This window comes from Cajanus cajan, chromosome 5 (assembly GCF_000230855.2).
Source record: "Cajanus cajan strain Asha chromosome 5, NIPB_CcT2T_4, whole genome shotgun sequence".
NCBI lineage: Eukaryota > Viridiplantae > Streptophyta > Magnoliopsida > Fabales > Fabaceae > Cajanus > Cajanus cajan.
This window is the reverse complement of record NC_138521.1, coordinates 12,869,152-12,891,648: the sequence shown is the minus strand read 5'-3', so window position 1 is coordinate 12,891,648 and position 22,497 is coordinate 12,869,152. Positions and strand designations below refer to the sequence as shown.

At 27.7% G+C, this 22,497-nt stretch overlaps 1 protein-coding gene across 3 annotated transcripts in view; it reads right to left on the bottom strand.

Moving 5' to 3' along the window:
- Positions 1–22,497, bottom strand: part of LOC109816766 (homeobox protein knotted-1-like 6) — a 23,537-nt gene extending 1,040 nt beyond the window's left edge. For 2 of the 3 annotated variants that reach the window (XM_083074952.1, XM_029275104.2), the window contains exons 1-5: positions 22,347–22,497; positions 10,589–10,723; positions 6,695–7,059; positions 6,473–6,592; positions 6,189–6,324 (exon numbers count right to left, since the gene is read on the bottom strand). In XM_083074952.1, the coding sequence (XP_082931078.1) occupies positions 6,189–6,324; positions 6,473–6,592; positions 6,695–6,988 (550 nt within the window). In that variant the 5' untranslated portion in view covers positions 6,989–7,059; positions 10,589–10,723; positions 22,347–22,497. The remainder of the gene's footprint in view (positions 1–6,188; positions 6,325–6,472; positions 6,593–6,694; positions 7,060–10,588; positions 10,724–22,346) is intronic. The other variant, XM_083074953.1, reaches the window with a different exon arrangement.

Below are 22,497 nucleotides of genomic sequence, written 5' to 3'. Positions count from 1 at the left end.
ACATATAGTAATACCAAAATAATTCCAGAACAATACATCTAGCATAAGTTAAGAATAAAATTTATGAACAATACTTCTAGTATAAATTAACAATACGTTGTCAGATATATTTTCTTCAACACATTCAGATGTTCGGCAATCTAAAAATTCATATAAGCTAGCTGGTATTTTAAAAATCAAGTGCTTAAAAGAGTCAATAACATGATCATGTCATTTTAAAACGAAAGCACCACCCACACACCCCACAATTCGTCCTTTTTTAATAAATTTACCACCACTAATAAATATCGATCACTAACCTTTTTCATTTATTTTTTAAAAAAAAGAATGAAATTAATTTTCTATACCAAACCAATCAGTCGTCTTTCGCATTATGTTCTTCTTTTGTTTCTTCTGTAAATCACATCATTAGTCATGAGACAAAAACATTTTTCAAATATGCAAAGAGTTTATTAATCATACTCTCAATGTAAAAAAATAAAATAAAATGTTAATCACTCATAAATCACTGTTTGTATTTTAAAATAATTATTATAAATATCAACAAACTTATTCGTAGTAGAAGTTTGTGATTGAATGATAGTGTGAATGTGCATAGTCCTTTGTATCATAAATAAATTTCTCTCTAAACTAAATTTTAATACATTTTATTTTCTTTCATTTTTTTCACTATACAAACAAGGATTAAAGTATGAAAAGAAAAGAAAAAATCGCTTTTATAAAAGTTGTTTCTTTTTTTTTTTTTTTGGTGACACATAATATTTGGAAAGATATTAACAAAAGCATTTATAACTTGATGCATTCTTACCAAGATAGAGAAAATAATAATTCAAAATTTTCATTTTTAATATTTTCTTTTTTCCTTAATTTCTTTGCTTTCATAGTTTGTGATGAAAGAAAAATAAGTGATACATAAAAAAGAATTAAGGGAGAAAAGAAATAATAATTAAAAAAAATACACGAGTTATTTATTTTATCTCTTCATCTATTTTCAATCACTTGTTTATATTTTACCTGTTGCAAATTTATACTTATTAAATCAAGCATCATTTTTGCTCTATTTCCTACATATTTTTATTAACTTTATTATTATTATTCATGTTATTTCTTAAAAGAAACGAATTGTTTAGTGATGAGCCAGCAGGCCACGGGCAGGTAGAAGTTACAGACACCCACCCAATCCGACAAGGATTTGACCACCACATAGGAGTACACTGTACACACCTGACCTAGGTTGGAAGAAATAAACGAAAATGATAAAGAAAATCATCGTCAGAGCCAAGTTCCATCCATTGTCAGTCATCAGTACCAAACGACGAGAGACTCAAAAGTTTACATTGAAGCAAACAAAACGACCTTCCCTAAAACCAAGTATAAAACCATATTATTGACCCTAACTCAGGAGTGAAGACAAACTCGGACACTTTGCTACGGTATAACTACAACCAAAATAGCAAGTGTACGCCTTAATCAATTGAGGGCCCAAACATCCAATTTTTTTCTCTTTTGTCCTCTAAAATCACCGGACAAAATCGGACAAGTGTTCCCATTATTTTCATCAGTAATTATATTTGGAGTATTCATGATAATTCACATAACCATTTATACAATATTATTTTCTTTATGTTTATCTGTCTCCATATCATCTATTGTAATTTAAACGTAATTAGAAGAAAAAATCCGTTAAAAGAGACCAATCAATTTATCCGACAAACATTAATCTCAACAAAATTAATAGATACTAATAGCAGTATGATTATATATATATATAAAAAATGTATTTCCACTCTCCCTTTTTTGTAGAAATAGAAATTATTATACATGTATCCTTTCTTTTATATCGGTGTATCTTTCGTCTGTTGTATCTCACCCTGTACTCTAAATTTAAAATGCTTTATTAGTGTCTTAATACATCAGTTAGACCCAGTAACTTAATCAACTTAGTGTGAGAAATGTCGTATTATATGGATGTCAGTCAATCGCTTAAAATCACATGCCTAAATCACCAGCCTCTTATTAGTGTAAAAAATTATCGGAATAACTAATTTTGTGTAGTAGAAACACCTTTTAAAGGACCAATCTGAATTAAAATAAAATAAAAAAACTTGAGATATCTTGGTAAATTTTCTTCATATGGTGGTCTTCATGCTACAATATGAAATACAAATTCTGAACTCCAGTTCGATGATTTAAGAAAGTGATATCACTGGCTTAATAATAATTCTTGTCCCAATAGTGAAACATCAACTATTTTTTAATGAAAAAAAGAAAATAACTAGATTTGAACTGATGAAGAAAAAAATGGGGTAGAATTAATTTTGAAGGTATAAACTTTAAGCGGAGTGAAGACAATAGATTTGTTTTCCTTACAAGGAGGGGCCCGTTCCCCAAAAAGAAATGGCATTTGGAAATGGACAAGTGTGATGGGTCGTGCAAGATCCAGAGGGGTGAATGAGTGAGAGTGAGAGTGAGACCCACAAGAAGGCAGAAGAGAACAAAATATCCAAGGGAAATGGCAGACGTTATGTTAATGTTACGCAGAAGTGAGCAGTGCGTACTGCGTAGGGAGGGCATAGTGCGTGGGGAAGATCTAAATGGTATTGAACGTCTATCAACATAAAAGCTGCTTTTCATCTCAGCGACAATTGCGGGAGTGCATGTGAAAGTTTTTACTCTTAAGTCACCCGCTGCACACGGGATTTTTCCATTTTTTCTACCTAATTCTCCACACATATAATTACTTATGCTTCAACTAGTCTTCTACATTTATTCCAAAACCCAACAAGCTTTGGAAAAGAGCCATGACCATGACATCAAATTTTTGCAGCATACCTGCGTGACAATTCTTCACCCTATATATTACTTTATTAAATCTCTGAATGCTTAATTTTATAAATGAGAAACGATATAATTTTTTACAAGAAAAAACATTCAAACATCCAGGAGTAAATATTAAACCACGACAGATAAACAACAGGACGTTCTCCGTCCTGCCAGACCTGGGGTTTGTCTAACTCTCCAACGCTAGTTACCCGTAAAAAAACATGTAATGTAACACAACTTGACATTGCCCTGTTGTAATTTATTTTTTTCCCAATAGAACACAGGCACAATATAAGAATAACTGCATAATCCACCAATATAACAAATAAGTACCATCTGTGGATACCATTTCGCAGCATTTCAACAATATGGCAAAACATGTGTATGGCTAAATTATAATTTGCAAAGGTAGGCAGTAATGCTCTAATTCCCTCACGTCCCATGCATCCACCATTTCATATCAAACCATGGATCAGAATCTAATCCCGAAAGAACGGAATCAACAGTCAAACATATCAGAAACAAAGTTAACAATGGGCAAGTTCCTCAGATGCCTAATGAAGGCTAAAACCAGAGTTTCAAGTTAACATGACATATTCAGTAGATACAAGGATTCTAATTGTAACGATATTTAAATCAGATGAAAATGGATTGTTTTTAAGGGGATATATACCGTCAAAACCAGAAGTTGATCCCACATTACACGTTCAAGTAGTTCGTGAATAATAACGAGTGATACAAGTTGAAATACATGACATAAATGCCTACAATGACAATTTCGAAAAGCTACAATTTGGGAAAGAAAAAAAAAAAAAAAAAAAAAAAAAAAAAAAAAAAGCAAGATCAGCTTCAAGATGTCAGTAAATTTAAATCAACCCAAACGAATTGAATGCCCTACCAATGCTGAGAATAAAACATAAAATTGATAAACTGGCAGCTTATTTAAATGCAAGCTGGGACCGGAAATCTGCTTCTATAAATATAAGACCTAATTTGATGCCTGCAGCGATTGCAATTTGCAATACAAGGGAAAATAAAAAATCAAAAGATCACAGGAGAAAGAAATCAAGGAATTTCAGGTCCTGTTCAGACACACGTTCAAGAAAGATGCGTTTGCAAAAAGAATGATTAGGAGAATCCATCAAAGCATGCAACACAAATCCATTTAAAATTAAAGCATCACTCCTTAAAAGGTAATCTGTACTTCCAAACATAAACTATAAATTTATCTTAGCTGCCAACCATAACCCAACTGACCATACGTTACACATTTACAACGGTTTTGCTTCAAATAAAATATTATTAATCACCACAACCCACAGTATGCCAGCCTCAGCATAGTGCGCAATTGGGTTATAGCATAAATGAAATATGGCAAGGGTAAGTTTCCCAAGCAAATTGGTTAATTCCAAAAAGAAATCAGTCATACCATATCTACATCTACTTCATAATATTTATCTTTGTTTGCAATGAGAAAAAAAAAATGAAAACGCCATCATTTTCCACCAAGTTTGAGCCCTCTACTTGGGTAATGCATTCAGCCCTTATTAAACACAATTTGGAACTTTACGAATTTAATGCCTTGAAAGTAAGGTCAAACAGAATAAACCTAATCACAATTATGCTAGGTTCATTTATAAATTTTTCTTAATACAGGTTCTTTCTATTGTATAAAATTGCAAAAATCTAATAGTAGTATTACTTTAGCTCCAGAAGGACAATATTATTAGATAATTCCAAGGTGACCTTAAAATATCAACAACCTGCTTCACCCACGCTCAGCAGTGAATACTTTAAAGTATGAAAACAAACATCATTATATATGCTATTGCTAATATAGTACTCGAGTTATATATGATCCTTAAATCCAATATTATAAATGGGCAGATTGGAAGGTACAACATTATAAGACATATAAAGCCACAAATTTCGTGTATACAGCAAGGATAAAAAGAAGAAAATTCTCCATCTATACATGACACACCTAAAAAGAGATAAAGAGATAAGATACCACGACATTTGGAGTGTGTTTACCTGAAGCATTAACTCATAGTGTTGAATCACATGTTATATGATCTAAAGAATGACAGACGCGTGAATTTCAGATAACAAGTAGGATTTAGAAGACCCAAAAGTCATCCGTATAGCTAGTTTTTGTCATCAGGAAAATAAAACCAACGCCATCACGTTTAAAATACCAGCCAACAACTAACAAGAAATTACACAAAGTTGTCTTGATGAAGTGCACAAGTTTGTTTGAGAAAAGTCAACTTCCAAAAGTTGATAACGGCCAAAGTTAATAAGGGAAACAAAGGAGTTAATGAGGGAAGGAAAAGATAACAACGTCATTATCACAAGAAGAAAAATGTCCCCAAACGAGGACAGGATCAAATACAAGTCATGCGTCATTATCATAACTCATAGTAACTAGAAACCAAGTATTTTGAGGCTAGAACCATTACTAACTTGTCTGTAGAAGACTTTTAAATAAATCTCAGTCAAGAGCTGGAAGACACAAAAACAGAAAAATAAGAATACAAGAGACCATTTAAAGGGAGGTGGCAGTTGTGAGAACGAAAAAATGCCCCCTTTAAGTCCACTGGGTGTTTGGAAAACATCATTTATCTATTCTTAGGTCAGTCTCAAGTATCGGGTCTACAACACTAAACACTTTTGCAAGAACAAAAATGGAAAGCCAGATGCAAAGTCCCATGTTCATCAAACTGGAAATTCACTGACGGGATGGATGCATAAAGAAAATAAAAGTAAACAAAGCGCGTGAGAAAAGAACAACTCCAACCAAGAGACAGGTCCATACATCCTAGCAATTAATTCAAAAACTCATATAAAGATGAAACTGAGAAGAACAAGCAGAAGGGCAATAAAAAAATAAAAAATAAAAAAAACAAAGCTAAAGATCTAAACACATGGCAGCCCATGAATGACCAAAACAATTCAAACTTTCTTTCTCCAACAACGAAAGAAGCGTGCGTGGTTGCAATCTCACGTTGAAAGCACCCACAAACAAGGGGTTTTTAAAGTTACACCACATTAACTGCAGAAAGCAGTGCTGCAGTTTTGCATAAACCAATGGAAAATAGAGAGAGAATCCCAATGGGTTTATTAGGGTTTTCTTTTCCCTTACCTATCTTCCAAAGCTGCACCTCGCGTATTATTTTCAAGCATATATTACGATTATCATACGAGTTCTAGTTCTATTCATGCTCTCAAGTCTCAACCAATCAAGGGTCTATCTAGTAAACCTCTCTTTTAGTTTTCTCCCTACACAAATTAATGCTAAAGCGAGAGAGTGGCACAGATATCAACAAACAAAAAACAGAAACCAACTAGTAACTAATACTAACCAGAAAGGGTTGGAAGTGAAGAACCAGTGCAGAGATCGCTAAGCTGCGTTTCGATCTTGCTGAGGAAGGTGGTGGCTTCGTCAAAAGGCCGCGTCAGATCAGATTTGTATTTCACCAGCATGTCACAGTAGGTTTCCTGAAACATAAATGAATGAATAAATAAATAAATCAGCGAGAAAAGTTGCATTATTATGTAAATGTGAAAACAAAGCATATATTAATTAATATATATAAAAATAAAATATATAAAAACGTGCGTGCGCAGAAGGGAAGAGAGAGGGGACCATGAACTCGTCGAGTTCGGGATCGGCTCCAACGCACGTGGAAACAACGTCCATCTTGCAAACGTCGTTTTCTAATCGGATTTCCTCTAACAAACACGCCATTTCTGGAGGCGCTCCCACCTGAAAACCGTTTCTCATAACCGCATTTCTTACCAACAGTTATCAATTTCAAACAAATAAATAAATAACAAATAATAACCGAATAATTATTTATTTAATTACCTTCTGGCAATCGATGTAGGCTTCGAGGAGGCGAGGGTAGTGAGGGTGCGAAGCGATTCTGGCTTTGATGAGAGACGAGGCGTCGTGCTGGCGCTGAATTTCCGGCGCGGCGACGCTCGGGTAGGGTTCGGCCACGGCGGCGGAGAGAAACTCGTCGGATCCGAACATCGGAATCCGGCCGCCGGAGGACATTAGGAAGCTGTGATACTCGGCCGGAAATATGTTCTCCGGCGTCATCAGCGCCTTTTCCGAGTACTCCGCCGTCGTGGCCACGCCGTACATTTCGTCTTCCATGACGCGGCGTCGTTTAGCTTCTTCTTCTTCGCCTTTGCGTCGCGTCTTTGTAGCGTGGCAGAGGTGGTGTTCTAGAAGAACAAAGCCAACACACACACACCAGTTTTATTATTATACTGGTATTAACGATTTACAATGATGACTTGTTTTTGTTATTCTCACTATTTTTTTATTTTTAATAGTAGTGACTATTCTTTTTGTTAGGTTAGAGACACGTCAAAGAATATGATTTAACGCGTCTGCATACACAAGATACGCTAATCAATCCTTACCACTAAATTACACATATTTTTATATTTTTATTATAAATAAATCTCTGAGTAATAAAATAAAATAAAAGATGGGTGGAAGTAGAGTTTAGGTTTTGGGGCGAGTAACGGAAAAGAAGTGTGTTGGGGAGCGTGAGGGTTCTTTTTGGTGGGGAAGCAAGCAAACTGCAGTGAGTGGGATGCAAAACAAAACGGAAAATTATTAAGAAATAGAAAGAGACTGAAGTTCTGCTTCAGAGGATGATTTTCTATTTATTTATTATTTTTAATATAATACAGCTTGGAAGGGCACGTAAGTGACGTAACACCTTAAACCTTTCTCTCTCTCTCTCTCTGTGTGTTCAATTTTAGTTTAAAATAGTAAGAATTTGGTTGATATGAATTGTTCTGTGTAGAAAGAAAAAATGTTGGTACATAATAGCTTGGGGTTTAATTAAAGGGATGAATTGAAACATCATTTGGGTTGTGTAGGCCAATCAGCGGGGTCAGGTCATGGTAATCTATGACCTTCCCTGCCTTGAAAGGAAATTGTTCCACGGGCGTTCAAATTCTAAGTGCACTTGGATTATTATTTTTTATTCTTCAACTTTTTTTAAGGGTTAAATATATACTTTTTCATATACATATTTTACTCGGTCTTCAAAGACTCGTATATGTTTGTGTGAGCTTGAATTAGATGAAAATATTTTTTTATTAAAATAATAAAAGGTGAAAGATAAAAAATTACATTTAACTACTCATAAAGCATACTATCTCGCTTTCAATTTCAACCGATAAACATTTCATACTTAAAATATTTAACGTTGTAAAGTATAAATTAAAATATTATAAATTTATTTTAACAATATAAAATACATTACTTAAAAAATTAGTCAATTACGTATTAGATGAACCTTAACTTCGTTTATTGTGTTCAATGGACGTTAATTTTTGCTACCTATAATTACTAGACTCGCGTTGTTATTGTTAAATTCATTAGGTTGATGATTTTTAGTTGGGATTTCTCTTAAAGTGGTTATGTGTTTGAATATGATGATCCTTGCTTTAGAGTGGTTGCATGTTGTAAATGAAGTTGTTTCCAAGTTGTTTGTGATGCCTATATGTTGTTTTGTGCATTGCATGTTGAAATTGACCGAGTTTCAGAAGGCCTAGGATCGAAATCGAGTTTTGCATAGGTGCAGAAGTGGTATTATGTTAAGCACACCCTTTTAAGGAGTCAGGCACAGTGGTTTTATCTCATCCATGTTAGGCACAAGATTGGTAACGTCCAACATGAAGAGAGAAAATTGTCTCAAGTTAGAATCATGTCGAACATAAGGAGAGAGAATTGTCTCGAGTTGGAATCATGTCAAGCATAATTTGAATGGCGCTAAACATAAGGAGAGAGAATTGTCTCATATTGGAATCACGTCGAACATTATTTGAATGACACTAGACATGAGAAAAGAAAATTGTCTCAGGTTAAAATCACATCAAGTACTAATGGAGTAGCGAGGGGCATGAGTTGTGTAGAGACTCCTGCATATTAGGGTTGGGCATGGGATCTTGCCACACCAAACGCAAGAGAGTGGGAGACAACATATCGACGATGAAGGTTCTTTAGCTTACAACCCCACATGATAACTTTTCCAATGGAGGTTCATATCGATGGTGGTGTCAAAGTGAATGTGCTTGGCAAGCTAAACTCTACCGTTGCATACAACATACTTTGAGAGATTGGAGGATAAAAATGTTGTTTCTTAATCTATTTGATCTCTTCGAACAAACACCCCTTCTTGTTTGTGTTCGTTTCACTTCTTCTCCCACTAGAAATCTCCACATTGGGGATGTCCAGATAACTTCAATTAATTGTTCACCAAGTATCTTTTTATCCCTAAAAAAAATCATTTCCTTTTACAAGTTTTAAGGAGGGAGGAGTTCAAGTCCACAAATAGGAAAGAGAAGAAGATTCTTGTCAATTAACAATGGTATTACTGACAAGCAACAACAACTAAGATAGGTGGATAGTTTATGCTTCAATGTAAAACCCAAATAAAAAAAAAAAACAAAAGTTTAATATAGCCAAAATGATATATTCTCCAACTTTATCTATGTTTATATTTAAAAATGCAAATTTGGTTCTTGAGATTATGGGGCTTAGGGTTTTTGGTTGATAAGGAAGAAAGGGATGGAAAAAGTCTCTAGAATTTGAGTGTGAGATACAAGTACGGGGGAAGAGGTCAAGGGACAAATCAAAAAATGAGGAAAAAAGAGATAAACAAATGTTTCAAGCATTCATTTTAAAAAATAATGTAAGCACAAAAAATGTTACATATATAAAATGTGTCACTATAAGTATAAAATATGTAGGCATAAATCTATTTAACATATAGCTATACATAATTTTAGTATTGATTATAAATAAGATTTAACAACATATATTGTGTGTCACTACAACTTATACCTATGTTTTTTTTAACAATATACGAACATATATTTTATCCATAGTGTAGGTAAAAATAATTTTTAATAGTAAATATTGTGTCATTATAGAGTGTGTATTACTATATAACATTTTTAGTAGTGAACATTTGTTTCCTATGGTGAGAGACATCTTTAACTCTCTTACCCTAGTCACCCTCTAATTCTTATAAAAATAAAATAAACTTTGTAACAAATAAGATTATTTTGGTCAAATTAAAATATAAGCTAGTTACAATAACTTATAATTTTCTATAATAATTCATTAGGTAAGTCCGGATGTGATAATTGAGAAGTTCTCTTACCCTAACAACCCTCTAATTCCTATAACAAAAATAAAATACAACTATTAAAATAAACTTTGTAACAAGTATTATTATTTTGGTCAAATAAAAATACAAGCTAATTACATTAACTTATAAATTGCTATAATGACCCATTAGGTAAATCCACCGTAGAAATTGAGAACTTGAAGTAATAATATACATGAATTCACAAGTTTTTTTTTTTTTTTTTGTTTCGCACAAGTGTTTTAAAGTTTCTTCTCAAATTAATTTGGTTTGGTCAAGAGGTAAGTAAAATTTGACTAAGGATTATTTCCACCAAAAATCAAACTCGAATATTATTCGATCGACTTGATATTGGATTCAACATATTAACTACTTATATTTAATTGTCATTAAAAAATGAGTTGTCAACTACATCCATACTTATATTTTCTTCAATTTTTTTAATTATACGTTACAAGTGCTTAACTGTAATCTCCCATGAATTAGGCTAATTGTTTCACAATCCTTCTTTACTTTATTTGTTGCAATCCAAAAATGATATAGAATAATCGCTCACAATTTGCTGATTTTAGTAAGCGTACCTTGACCAAAGCACCAATCCGCGCATTGCTACTATTTCAGTGGAATCTTTGATTCCCTTATCTTCAGATTTGTGAATAAGTGAAGGGAACCTTATTAGTTGTTCGTCATAATGATTCGATTCATATATTCAAATCCTGCACTCAAATAAACAAGGTTGATATATATGTTACAAGCACAATTAGGTTCTACACGACTATCAGTCTATCACATATATAGACTTTTGATTGTTGAAGAGGTACTTAAGCCTCAAAAAAAATATTTTTATAAATAAATTACAAATATAATGATTAATGACAATTTTTTCAAAGACATGGGTCTTGCGAGGTTGAGCCAATATGTTACTAGCAAGATATTTTCACCCTTCATTGTCATTCATTCATTAAAAATATTTGCAAAATAGTGCCCAAAAATGCAAATATTATCGATATCAATCAATCAATATTTTTTACATTATGCAATCTAATTTATTTAAAGTCTAATATATTTATTAAAAATCATACTTAAACTTTTTAGAAAATCTTTTCATCTAAAACGGTTAAGTTTTATTTTTTAAAAAAGGTTTAATATGACCTATATAGTATTATATATGAATTATATATTAATTTATAATTTATATTTGATACATTGAATTATTAATAATAATATACTTATTAAGTCTATTATATTATCCATAAACTTCGTATAAAACAGGTTACGTAAATAATTTTTTTTATTAAATTAAACTTTTAAATATGACATACTAAACTTTAAAAATACCTGCAATAAATTAACATATGTCAGACTCAAATCTAATAGTTTTTTTTTTTCGTAAACTAAATTCAAGCTCGTCAAAGCCTATTTCTAATGTAGGTAGCTAGGGGTCGAATATAGTTTTGTTAGAACTCTTATATGTTTAAGGTGCTACTTGTTGTAGTTTTCTATTGATAACTTTATTGTTTTGAATGACATTTTTTTTTCCTGTAATATTTTAATTTGGACAGAGAAACTGTATATTTTGTGGCATGTTCACGAATCATAGTAAAGAGATATATTCGGGATAAAGATATATAATACTTATTTATTATGATCATAAGTATATATTTTAAATTGTGATCATCATCTATTGATCATTGATATATTTATATATTTGTTATAAATTTCCGCAAATATGGTTTATACAAAAGAAACAATCCAACTGTAAATTTCGATATAAAATTGTATGTGTTATAAACTTTGTAACTAAATATAATCTATATGAAAAAAAAACTTTAAATCTAACAATAAATTTTGATATAAAATTGTGTGTGCATGCATCTAACGTTTAACGTATTTCAATCAAACTAAATATATAATACAGTAATTTTATCTTCATCAGAAGAGATGTTCATATTTAATACCCAATAACATCTCAAACACGATTACTTTCGAAAGAAGTACATGTGAGAACAATAAAAAATGTATCATGATGTTTTTAAATTGTTACGTATCCCAATATTTTTATCCATCTCATAAATATATTGTACTATGTATCTATCAACGCAGTCTAACTTATTTGCTTAAGTTCGATTACGGCGGATAAAAATATTATGAACCTGGAATTTTTTTGTCAAATATTTATTGTATATTTAATTTAATTTATTTTAACAGAATAGTTCATTACTTTTATCACTTCTGTAAGAGAAAAATGTATTATTTTTCAAAATTCAAAAGTTATACTCAAACGTATACTGTTCACAATAAAACCCACTCAAAAAAAAAAAAAAACAATCAGAGAATCAATGAAAATTGAAGTAAAAATAAACTTAAATTACATTAAATAATACACCTGAATTAGGCATTTAAAATAAACATATTAATCTAATTTTATAAAAGAATTTAATTAAAAAGTATGGATAATGTAGAAGATTATACGAACTAATTCATCTAATCATATATGATATATTAATGATTATATAAAATAATGATATAAGATTAATATTTTTTATATAATAATTATCTTAAAAGTTATGGTTATGATACTTTTTATTTAGTTTATAGTATAAAATTTTCGATGAAACTTAAATTCTTCTATAAAATGTGTAAATATTTTATTGATTGAAAGATATAAAGTACATGTATTATTATTCAGTTCAACCCACTCAGCAAAGACTTTTGTTCAATTCATATATATATATATATATATATATATAATCAACATGTGTTCGTGGTAAGTAAATAATTGGTGTTATTTAAATAATTTTCAAATCCGTTTCAACCGCAGAAATTGATACCAATATAAAAATCTTCAACGAATTTAACGTCAACTCATGTCGGTTCATAATTTGCATGAAATGTTATTTGGATTCTAGTAATTTTTTAGAATATAATTAAAAATTAATATATTAGAAATGTAAAATAAATTATACTTAAACAAATTATGTTCAATAGTATAACTATCAACATAATATATTTTTAATATAATCTCTTAACATTATGCGAAAATTAATGAAAGATTAAAATAACATATTCAACGGATGAAATTTAGTTTATTATTTATTATTTGAGACTTAATTCAGCAGCGTGTGTATATATATACAATTATGTTATAGTTGAGTCAAATATTTGCAATAATCAATGGATACCTTTTAACATTTTGAGACAATATAAATCAAAGTTTTTATGTAGATGGGAATTACAATAATAACAACGATAAACTTCAAAATTATTAATCAAAGAAGATTTCATCTGGACAATTTTTCATAAGTATTATCAAAACAAGAGAGTTAAATATAAAATAAAAAACAGTTATACTACTTGGATAAACCAAAATTTTCTCATGAACTTCAGAAGTAGAAGCATATAAATTGATTTTAATGTATTTAATAACTTTAAATTATTTATTAAATTTTTTTTGTAAATATTTATAGAAAAAACTATCTAAACAAAGTTATAAAAATATTTATACATGGCACCACTCATATCACTCCTCATGATAAGACATTACATGTAGATTGCAAAGTGCACTTTTTTCAATATGTTGTCCGGTGGGCAAAAACTTAGGTAGGTATATATGGTTTTGGGTCATTATGGTTTCATAAGAATATAATATTTTCAAGAAAGATGTATTGGATTTTGAAAAGTAGTTTAGATATATGCTCTTAGACAATTAGAGTAAGGTTATAGGTTGTTTGGTTACCCTTTTGGTGTTAAGATTTTAACTAGAGTGTAAATGTGTTATAGGATATGACTTTAGATGTAAGAGTTAGAGTATCTCTTGTAACCTCTTTAATAACTTTATTTTAATAACACATGCTACCAAATTGAATTGTATAGTATAGTTATATTTGGAGGAAAAAGTTAATGAAGACAAATGTTAATATGTGGCCTAAAAAAATTGGTAGAATCGTTTATATTCTCTGAAGGTAGTAAAGCGTTTCCATGATCATGTATTGGGATTTTCTTTTATTGCATGCAATTTAATAATTGGTTTTGATTGCAAAATATTCGAAGACGTACACCTTTTCAAAGTGTGGCCGACACGATTCTGAATGCCAATGGGATCAGACACAAGTTGTTTCATAAACTCATTAATTAAACAAAGCTGAATTACTTACGCTTGTTTTCAGCTTTTCAGCTTCCTTGTGCATAAACAATTCATATTTTCGAATTTAAATATATGATATACTTTGTAAATTTTTTAAAAATTATAGATTTTTTTTCTTTACTTTAGGATATAAATTCAATAAAATAAATACTTTTAAAATAAGAAAAATCACTTGACTTATAATACTTGTAGAAAGAGTTATTCTTCTTAAATGAAAAAAGAGATCATATGAAAGAAGATTTTAAAATTTTGCCAGAAAATTTGTGGATAAAAGTTTCTAAATTTTGTCAGAAAATTAGTGAGTGAAAAATTATCACTTATAAAACTTACGAAAAAAGAATTTCATAGTTTTACTCATAAAATTTGTGAGCAATATAAATATATACATATTGAAATAATGAATATTTTTGTAAATGTAAGCATAAATGACTAAATCACGTTAGATAACATTTTGTGATTTTTTTATTATTATTGACTTATTTGTGTTTTCTCATCTTTATATGTAAAAGAAAAAATTATTTTATTCCTAACACCTTTTAACATCAAATTCAAAAGAAATTATAATTTATTATATGACAAAACATAGATACAAATTTTTAAAAGTAGTTGATACAAATAAATTAATTAAATTATCAATAACATTTTTAATAATAATAATATACAATATATAAATATTTAATAATAAATGTACGTGTAGTGTTAGTTTCTATTAGAAAAAAATTATATATATGTATAACTTTCATTAATATGTGAAAAAATTTATTAGTTTAATGGTTGAGTTTTATTGTTGAAAGCTAAGGTAAAGTGTAATTAAATCTTATTTTAAAAGATATATATAAATAAGTCACAAGGCAAGCAAGTTATACAAAACTATTAAATACATTTATAGGCAGTATAAAAAAATTCTCCTTAAAATAAATTAATTCAAACGTCAAGAAATATTACATATAGTGACATATAATAAGTGTTATTATAAGTACAATATATGTAGGTATACGTTTATTTGACATATAGTTACATATAATTTTAGTGTTGATTTTGAATGAGATTTAACAACATATTTTATATGTCACTATAATCTATATCTACACTTTTTAATAATATACCAACATATATTGTAGTTATTGTGTGGGTAAAAATAATTTTTAATAACATGTATAGTATTACTATAGAGTGTGTGTCACTATATGACAATTTTGTTATAGTACGTGAACTAAAATATTATTCTCATTACAACTTCATCATATGTAATTGTCTATGATTACATTTTCTTAACGAAAATATATCAAGATATTAATTTATTTGCCAATTTAGATTAAATTATTTAAAATAATTGTAATAAATATATTGAAATAGTATTATAATTAAAAATTAAGTTCAATTCAATTCAAACATTAATAATATATGTATCTTTTTTCATAATAAGGGTTGAATTCTCACCTTATAACTTCATGTTTCAATTAACTTGATTAACTGGATTTTTATCGCCTACTCATATTTGTTTGGATATTCTTCATAATAAACATGTTTCTAAAATAAAAGGGTTTAAATTCTGCAACAAAAATTTATGTGCATGTACTTTATTAACTCATCGTAACAGTTAACTTTATTACTAATGTGGATAATGATCGAATATGATGATTATACGAAACAATTCAATAATAGTCTAGATTACAAATAAATTTTAACATTTTTTTAAATAAAATGATTTGACATTTATTCTATTCAATTAATGATTAGACACTTGTTCTATTTAATTAAGGATTAAGTTCAATTTTAAACTTAGGCCAGAAGACAATATTAAAGATACTAACTACTTTACTTTTATAAAAAAAAACATAAATATCAAATCATTAGTGATAACAATTTTTGTTATAATAATTTTATCTTAGAACAAAGTTTTTTCTAAAGAGAATATCATGTAGGTTAAATATATATATATATATATATATATATATATATAGAGGAGGGTTCAAACAACACCGGTGTAACTTTTACTAAGTGTTACACCGCTTAATAACTTTATATTAAATGTAAATTTTGAAAATTCAATCGTTAGATTGAAAGTTCATATCTCTTAGATCATATATGTCAAATTTTGTTAAAATTGAACAACAACTTGAAGGTAATCAAAGTGTTCATATTTTAGTATATTTTGAAATGTATATATTACGTCAATTTTGTTTTATAAGAATGAGGTATCAAATCATCTTAGATTAATATAAAATTTGATATATATGATCTAAGAGATATGAACTTTCAATCTAACAGTTGGATTTTCAAAATTCACATTTAATATAAAGTTATTGAGCGATGTAACACTTAATAAAAGTTACACCGGTGTCGTTTGAACCCTCCTCATATATATATATATATATATATATATATATATATATATATATATATATATATATATATATATATATATATATATATATATATATATATATATATATATATACATACATATACTATTTGTAAAATAATATATATTTTTGTGTGTACTCATTTAGTGAATTTTTTTTTTCTCTTAACTTCTAAAACATTTTTTCTGATATTTTATTTTTTCCTATGGTGATTTTAGAAAGAGAGAAATAGACCAGAAAGAAGTGCAGTATTTATCATGAGAAATTCTATAGTATCCACTATAATTGTGAGGGTATCGGAACAATCATTTTATTTTTATTTTTTATTTATCATACTTACTTGTTTTATTTTTATTTTAATTTAATAATTTATATCTTTTTAATTAATTTATCTTATACAGATTTTTAATCTAAAATTTATATTATTTTAAATTTATTTTTTAAAATTTATTTATTCACATAATTTGATGTACCAAAACCTTTCAATTTTCATAAATACCATAGCAACTCCCTTTTATCATTTAGAAAAGTGAAAAGTGGAAAAAAGAAAGAATTCTTTAGTGGGTCCATATAAAATAAAAACTGTCAAAATTGATCATAATTAGTTGGAAGAACCGAAAAAATAATAATAGGACCATGATAAATTTACCCTTTTCATTTTTGAATTATGTAAATATTTTTTTTAAATGAATATATTTTTATAATACACATTCATTATTCCTTATTTTTTTATTTCTCGATTCAAATAATTAAAAAATTTAACTATCTTTTCTCCAACTTCTTTTAACTCTTTTCTTTTCGAAATCTTCTTTCTTCCGAACAAAGTATTACACCAGTTATCATAAAGTCAGTTCAATTAATTTTAAAGACACCGCTCTAATTTTAGTACTCACTTTTTCATGAATGTTAATATTCGAATTCGAACCATCGAGCTTTTATTCTTTTATCATATTTTTCTTAATTTTATTATTGAAGTGATGTGCTACACTATCAATCCGATCCATCAGAATACTTAATCCTACAATTTTATTTTTATTTTATATTATTATTTTAAAATTTTATCAGTAAAATTTAATCAATAATTATTTTTTAAAAATCAAATTTAAGTATTACCTAAACAATTTAACTTTGAATTCAATACATTAATCCTATATTTAGTTAAAAATAGTTATAACTAATATAAATATATTTTTATATAATTTATTTTTTTCGTTATATTTTTTATTGATCTAAATATACTGACATAAATATTTATTTATTTAATTGATCCAAATACTAGTAATATATTTTTGTACAGTATATATATATTTTATTCTTAATCTAAATTAGAAGAAAGATTATTATGTTGTTGTGTTGGGCTTGAGGTGGTGTTGGTTAATGGGGTAACAAAAGGCAGTGCAGCTATTCTTTTTCAGTTTTCAAATTTGATTGATTGATTGCTCATTTCCGCCACATCACTTTTGGGCCACGCCACCGTTAAGTCAAGTCACTCACTCCATCTTCTAAATGGGTTGGGTTTACACACTTTCCAATTACTTTTTAGGCCTACTAACTTCTTAAATTACATTTCTTAAATTAAATTGAGTTGAGGACAATGATATATTAATTTTTTTATTATTAAAATTAAAGAAAATGCATTTTCCTTGTTTCTATATTTAAATATAAAATATAATATAAAAAAGTTAAACACAGTTTCCCAGTTATTCACAGCTACTTTATTCTAAACTTTTGTGATGTTCTAATTTTTAATTTTATTCTTTAATCGACAAATGCAATTAAAAAATAATTTTTTAAAGAAAATATGTACATGAAAAAAAAGTGTAGCACCATCTTCTTTTTTAATTGTATTTTTGTGATATGTTTTTGTTATTAATAATTATATTTAATGTTATTTGGTTTTTTTTTAGTTTTTATAGAGTGAAAGTTAGAATTGAAATAACTTTAAACTAAAGTTATATAAGACATAACTTAAGTGTGTGAGATTTGGTCGAGGAAGGTTGAGATATATAAAATTGATTTTGATAAATAAATTTCATAAGTTTATGACTCTAGAATCTTAGAGAGAAATTAGAGAAAAGTGTTCTAGAGTCAATGATGTTCGGTCTTCAATCCAATCCACCAAAAGATCTCTTTTCTTTTCTTGATCATTATTTGGTGTGATAGAAGATTAGATTCAAGTTAAGGAGTTGAGAATTTTAGAGAAAAGTCATCATACAAGAGTTTGAGATTCTTGAGTTTTTTTCTCTTCTTCCTTGTTTTCTAGAACAATTGAGGTAATGGAAACTTGTTGTTTGATTTTTTAAAGTTGTTGTGTGTTGTATTTGCTATTAATTAATTTGTCCATTGGTGGCTTAATTTGTTGTTTTTGAGGTAATTGTTAAAGATGGTGAAGCTGGGGTTTTAGGGTTGATGAATCAAAATCCAATATTTCATTATTTATTGATGTAATTAGGTTTCATGTTGAGTTTAAGGTTGGATTTATGTAATCTAAGTTGTTTAGTTGAGTTGATGAGGTAAGAGTTTTCAAAAATGGTATTTTTGCATGTAGGATCAACACAATTTCCTTGGGCCAAAATATTATGGTTGGGTGAAATTGGGATCGAGACTAATCTTAAATTAATTTGGCTAGGCCAGACAAAATTTTTACAAAAGCATTTTAAAGACAAATTGGTTGGGCCAAAATAAGTTAGTTGGACGATTTTGGGACATGCAAGATATTTATGCTTTTACCTATCATATTGTTGTTCCAAGTTGAATAATTATGGAATGATATTGTATTATGTTATTTATGATTGATGAATCATGTTGTAAGATGTTGAAATGAAGTATGTTGAGTTGTTTAAGTTGAATTAGATAATATTCTAATTATTGTATAAATTTTGTTGATTTATTTCATGGTGCTTAAGTTGTGAATATAAGTTTCTCATGATGTTGGGAAATACTTGTAAGTTGATGATAATTTAATCTAATTCATAACATGTTGTTATATGTTGATATATGATGTTGGTTTAAGTTGTTAAAGTTGAAAGTTGTTTATAACCTTAAGTTGCTTAAGTTAAAAGTTGCTTACTTCAACAGTTGTATGATGATGAGCTGTTAGGCATATGGTGAAAATATATATCTTAGATAAGATATATAAAAATTAGAGGAGAGTAAAATTACTTTAAAAATTAAAATATTCTATTATGTGGATATAAGTTGTGGTGCTTGGAGAGTCCAAGTTGAGAACCCTTCAATAAATAAGTTGGCTTGTGAATGAGTAATTATTTTTAAGTTGTTTTTTCTAGGTTTTATGTGAAATCTGTATGAGGGTTAGGTTGAGTCATACGTGTATAAAGTGACTAATTAAGTAAAGTATGAAGACGAGAGATAAAATTCGTAATTAATTGCTAAAAATTTGTGTAATATTTAAAGGATAGTTGGTAGACTAATCCCATATGAGACTTAAATATGCATGTTTAGATTCATAATTGATATTTTTTCTTTGAATATAAAATAGGAGAATAGATATCTTTAAAAAAGTGGACACCAAATAAACATATTCCCTTTATATAATGTTATAAATTATAGATAAAAACAATTTTTTTTACATGTTCATATAAAATTACTACTAAGTATGGCAACGTTTTTAATTTGAGCATTGATACTTATAGATCAATTTAAGATTATTCATCTTTATATAAGTACAATATATTATTTGTTTGAGAGTGTTCTTAAAAATTATTTTAAAGAAATTTATTTTAGAAATTCTCGCATGTTTAATAAATTAGGTTTTCTAACTAGGAATAACAAAAAAAAAAAAAAAATCTACACCTTCGAATATTTGTAAATAAAATTTGTCACAAATAATAGATTCATAGTTTAAATTATCATATGTATATCTTACATTTTTTTTTATTTTTAATATTTTTTAACAATATTAAAATTAAATAAAAATTTAAAAATGTTAATTATTTATTTTAAATATTTTAATAAAATTAACATAAATAAAATCTTAAATATATTTATAACACTTTTTTCTAATTTTAAAAAAATTCACAAATATATATAAATATTTGTAAGTATTTAAAAAATTTATAGATATCTGTTTAATATTTACATAGGTATATAATAACGTGGCTAAATATCCCATAAGGTTCCATTACTATCCTTAGGTCTAACACAAGAAGCTAATACATATTAGAAAAACAGTTGATAAAATAAAATGTCATATATTTTTAAATTTCGTTGATTTTAATTTTAATATTTCATTTTTCTATCAAACATTTTAAAAAATTATATTATTTTTTAGTTTTTTAATTTTTAATTTTTAACTTTTAATTTTAAATCAAACATATCTTAAAGTTCGTATTGAATCGCAAATATTACAACATTGTATGTGCTTCAAATGGATAAACCAATTTTTTTTCTTTACTAGTAAGCTGATTCTAGTAGTACACCATACACGTCTCGAGCCTTAATTGACAAAAGTGATTTTACTCTATTTTATTAGTAGGATATAATAAAATTTAAAATAACTTATCTACAAATTATTCAACTAATCTAAACTTCTTAATAAAAGTAATTTTACTTTAAGATATATGTTTGCTAACATAAAAAATAAGTTTATAATAACTTAATACCTTTTAAACTTTATTATAAACTTTTATTCTAAAGTTATTTTTAATTAAAATTAATTTTTCAAATAAATTATTTAAAATCGAATTTTGAAGCACTTCAAATTCTCTCCGGTCACCTCACATGTGTAAATTAGAGAACATTCTTTTGACAAATGAAAAATGTTAAATTTCTTGATTTTAGGTATATCAGTTAGATTCTCTCAAAATAAAAATAAAAAAGTAAACCATTTAGATCACCTTTTCTTAATTATTTAGGGATTTAAAGATATTTTTTTAAAAAAAATAAAAAACTTTGTCTTTAATATTTATTATCAAATATAACTAGTATGAGTACATATAAAATAAATATTTTTATTTTAATACATTATTTTATATTTAAAGTCAAGATTCAAACTTTAAATAACTTAATTAATAAATATAATTTATTATTATTTGTGTCAACTAGTGTTAATCAACTTTTAAGAGTTTGAATACAAGTAATATTAAAAAAAATTAGTAATAATTTGTTAAAATTTATTAAATGAGTCAAAATAATAAAATCATTAATTTATTTTAGCACCAATAATATTTTTTTAAAATAATCATATTTACCGGTACGAATTATTTAGCAATTTTATCAATAATTAATTTTTGTAATTCATTCATTACTTTTAAACAAGTGTTCTTTCTAAATAACTTGAACCTTAAGATAATACTTAATGGATCCAAACCCAATTTTCCTCCGATCAAGAGACTTGCTAGTTGCTAGTATTTTTATTTATTTTTTGGGTAATAAGGACTTGTTGGTATACTTATATTAATATATTATCAGTAAAAATAACATTATTTGAAAATCCCGCTCAAATTTGAACTTGGACAGCACAATAATTTTCCTTTTCTCTTCCTTACTATATCACCTAAAAATATGGCAATAATTTAAATACTTATACTTAATGATTTTTGTTTGATAATAGAATTTTAATCATGAAATGTAGAAATATTATAAATGGGGTACCTAAGTCAAACAAAATTACATGTTAAGAAAAAGAAAAATTCTCCATCCTCAAGCATACCCAAGACCTGAATTTTATGAAATGAAAAACAACATATGTGTGGCTCTTCATTTCTTAAAATCATATTATTTCCATGCAACATGTTATTTGACAAAAAATTAATTTAAGCACCATGCATCCCAAAAAAACAAAAGCTATATGAAACGAAGCATGCGTACCTATTATGAGTCCAATCAGTGTTGATCTTTCAGCTTTTCTTGGATAAGCCTCAAGTATTTGAAAAGGTGGTTTTGGGAAGCAAATGAAAGTGGTAGCTAGGGACACATTAAGGGTGTTTGGGTGATGGTTAATGGTTGTGAAAAATATGGG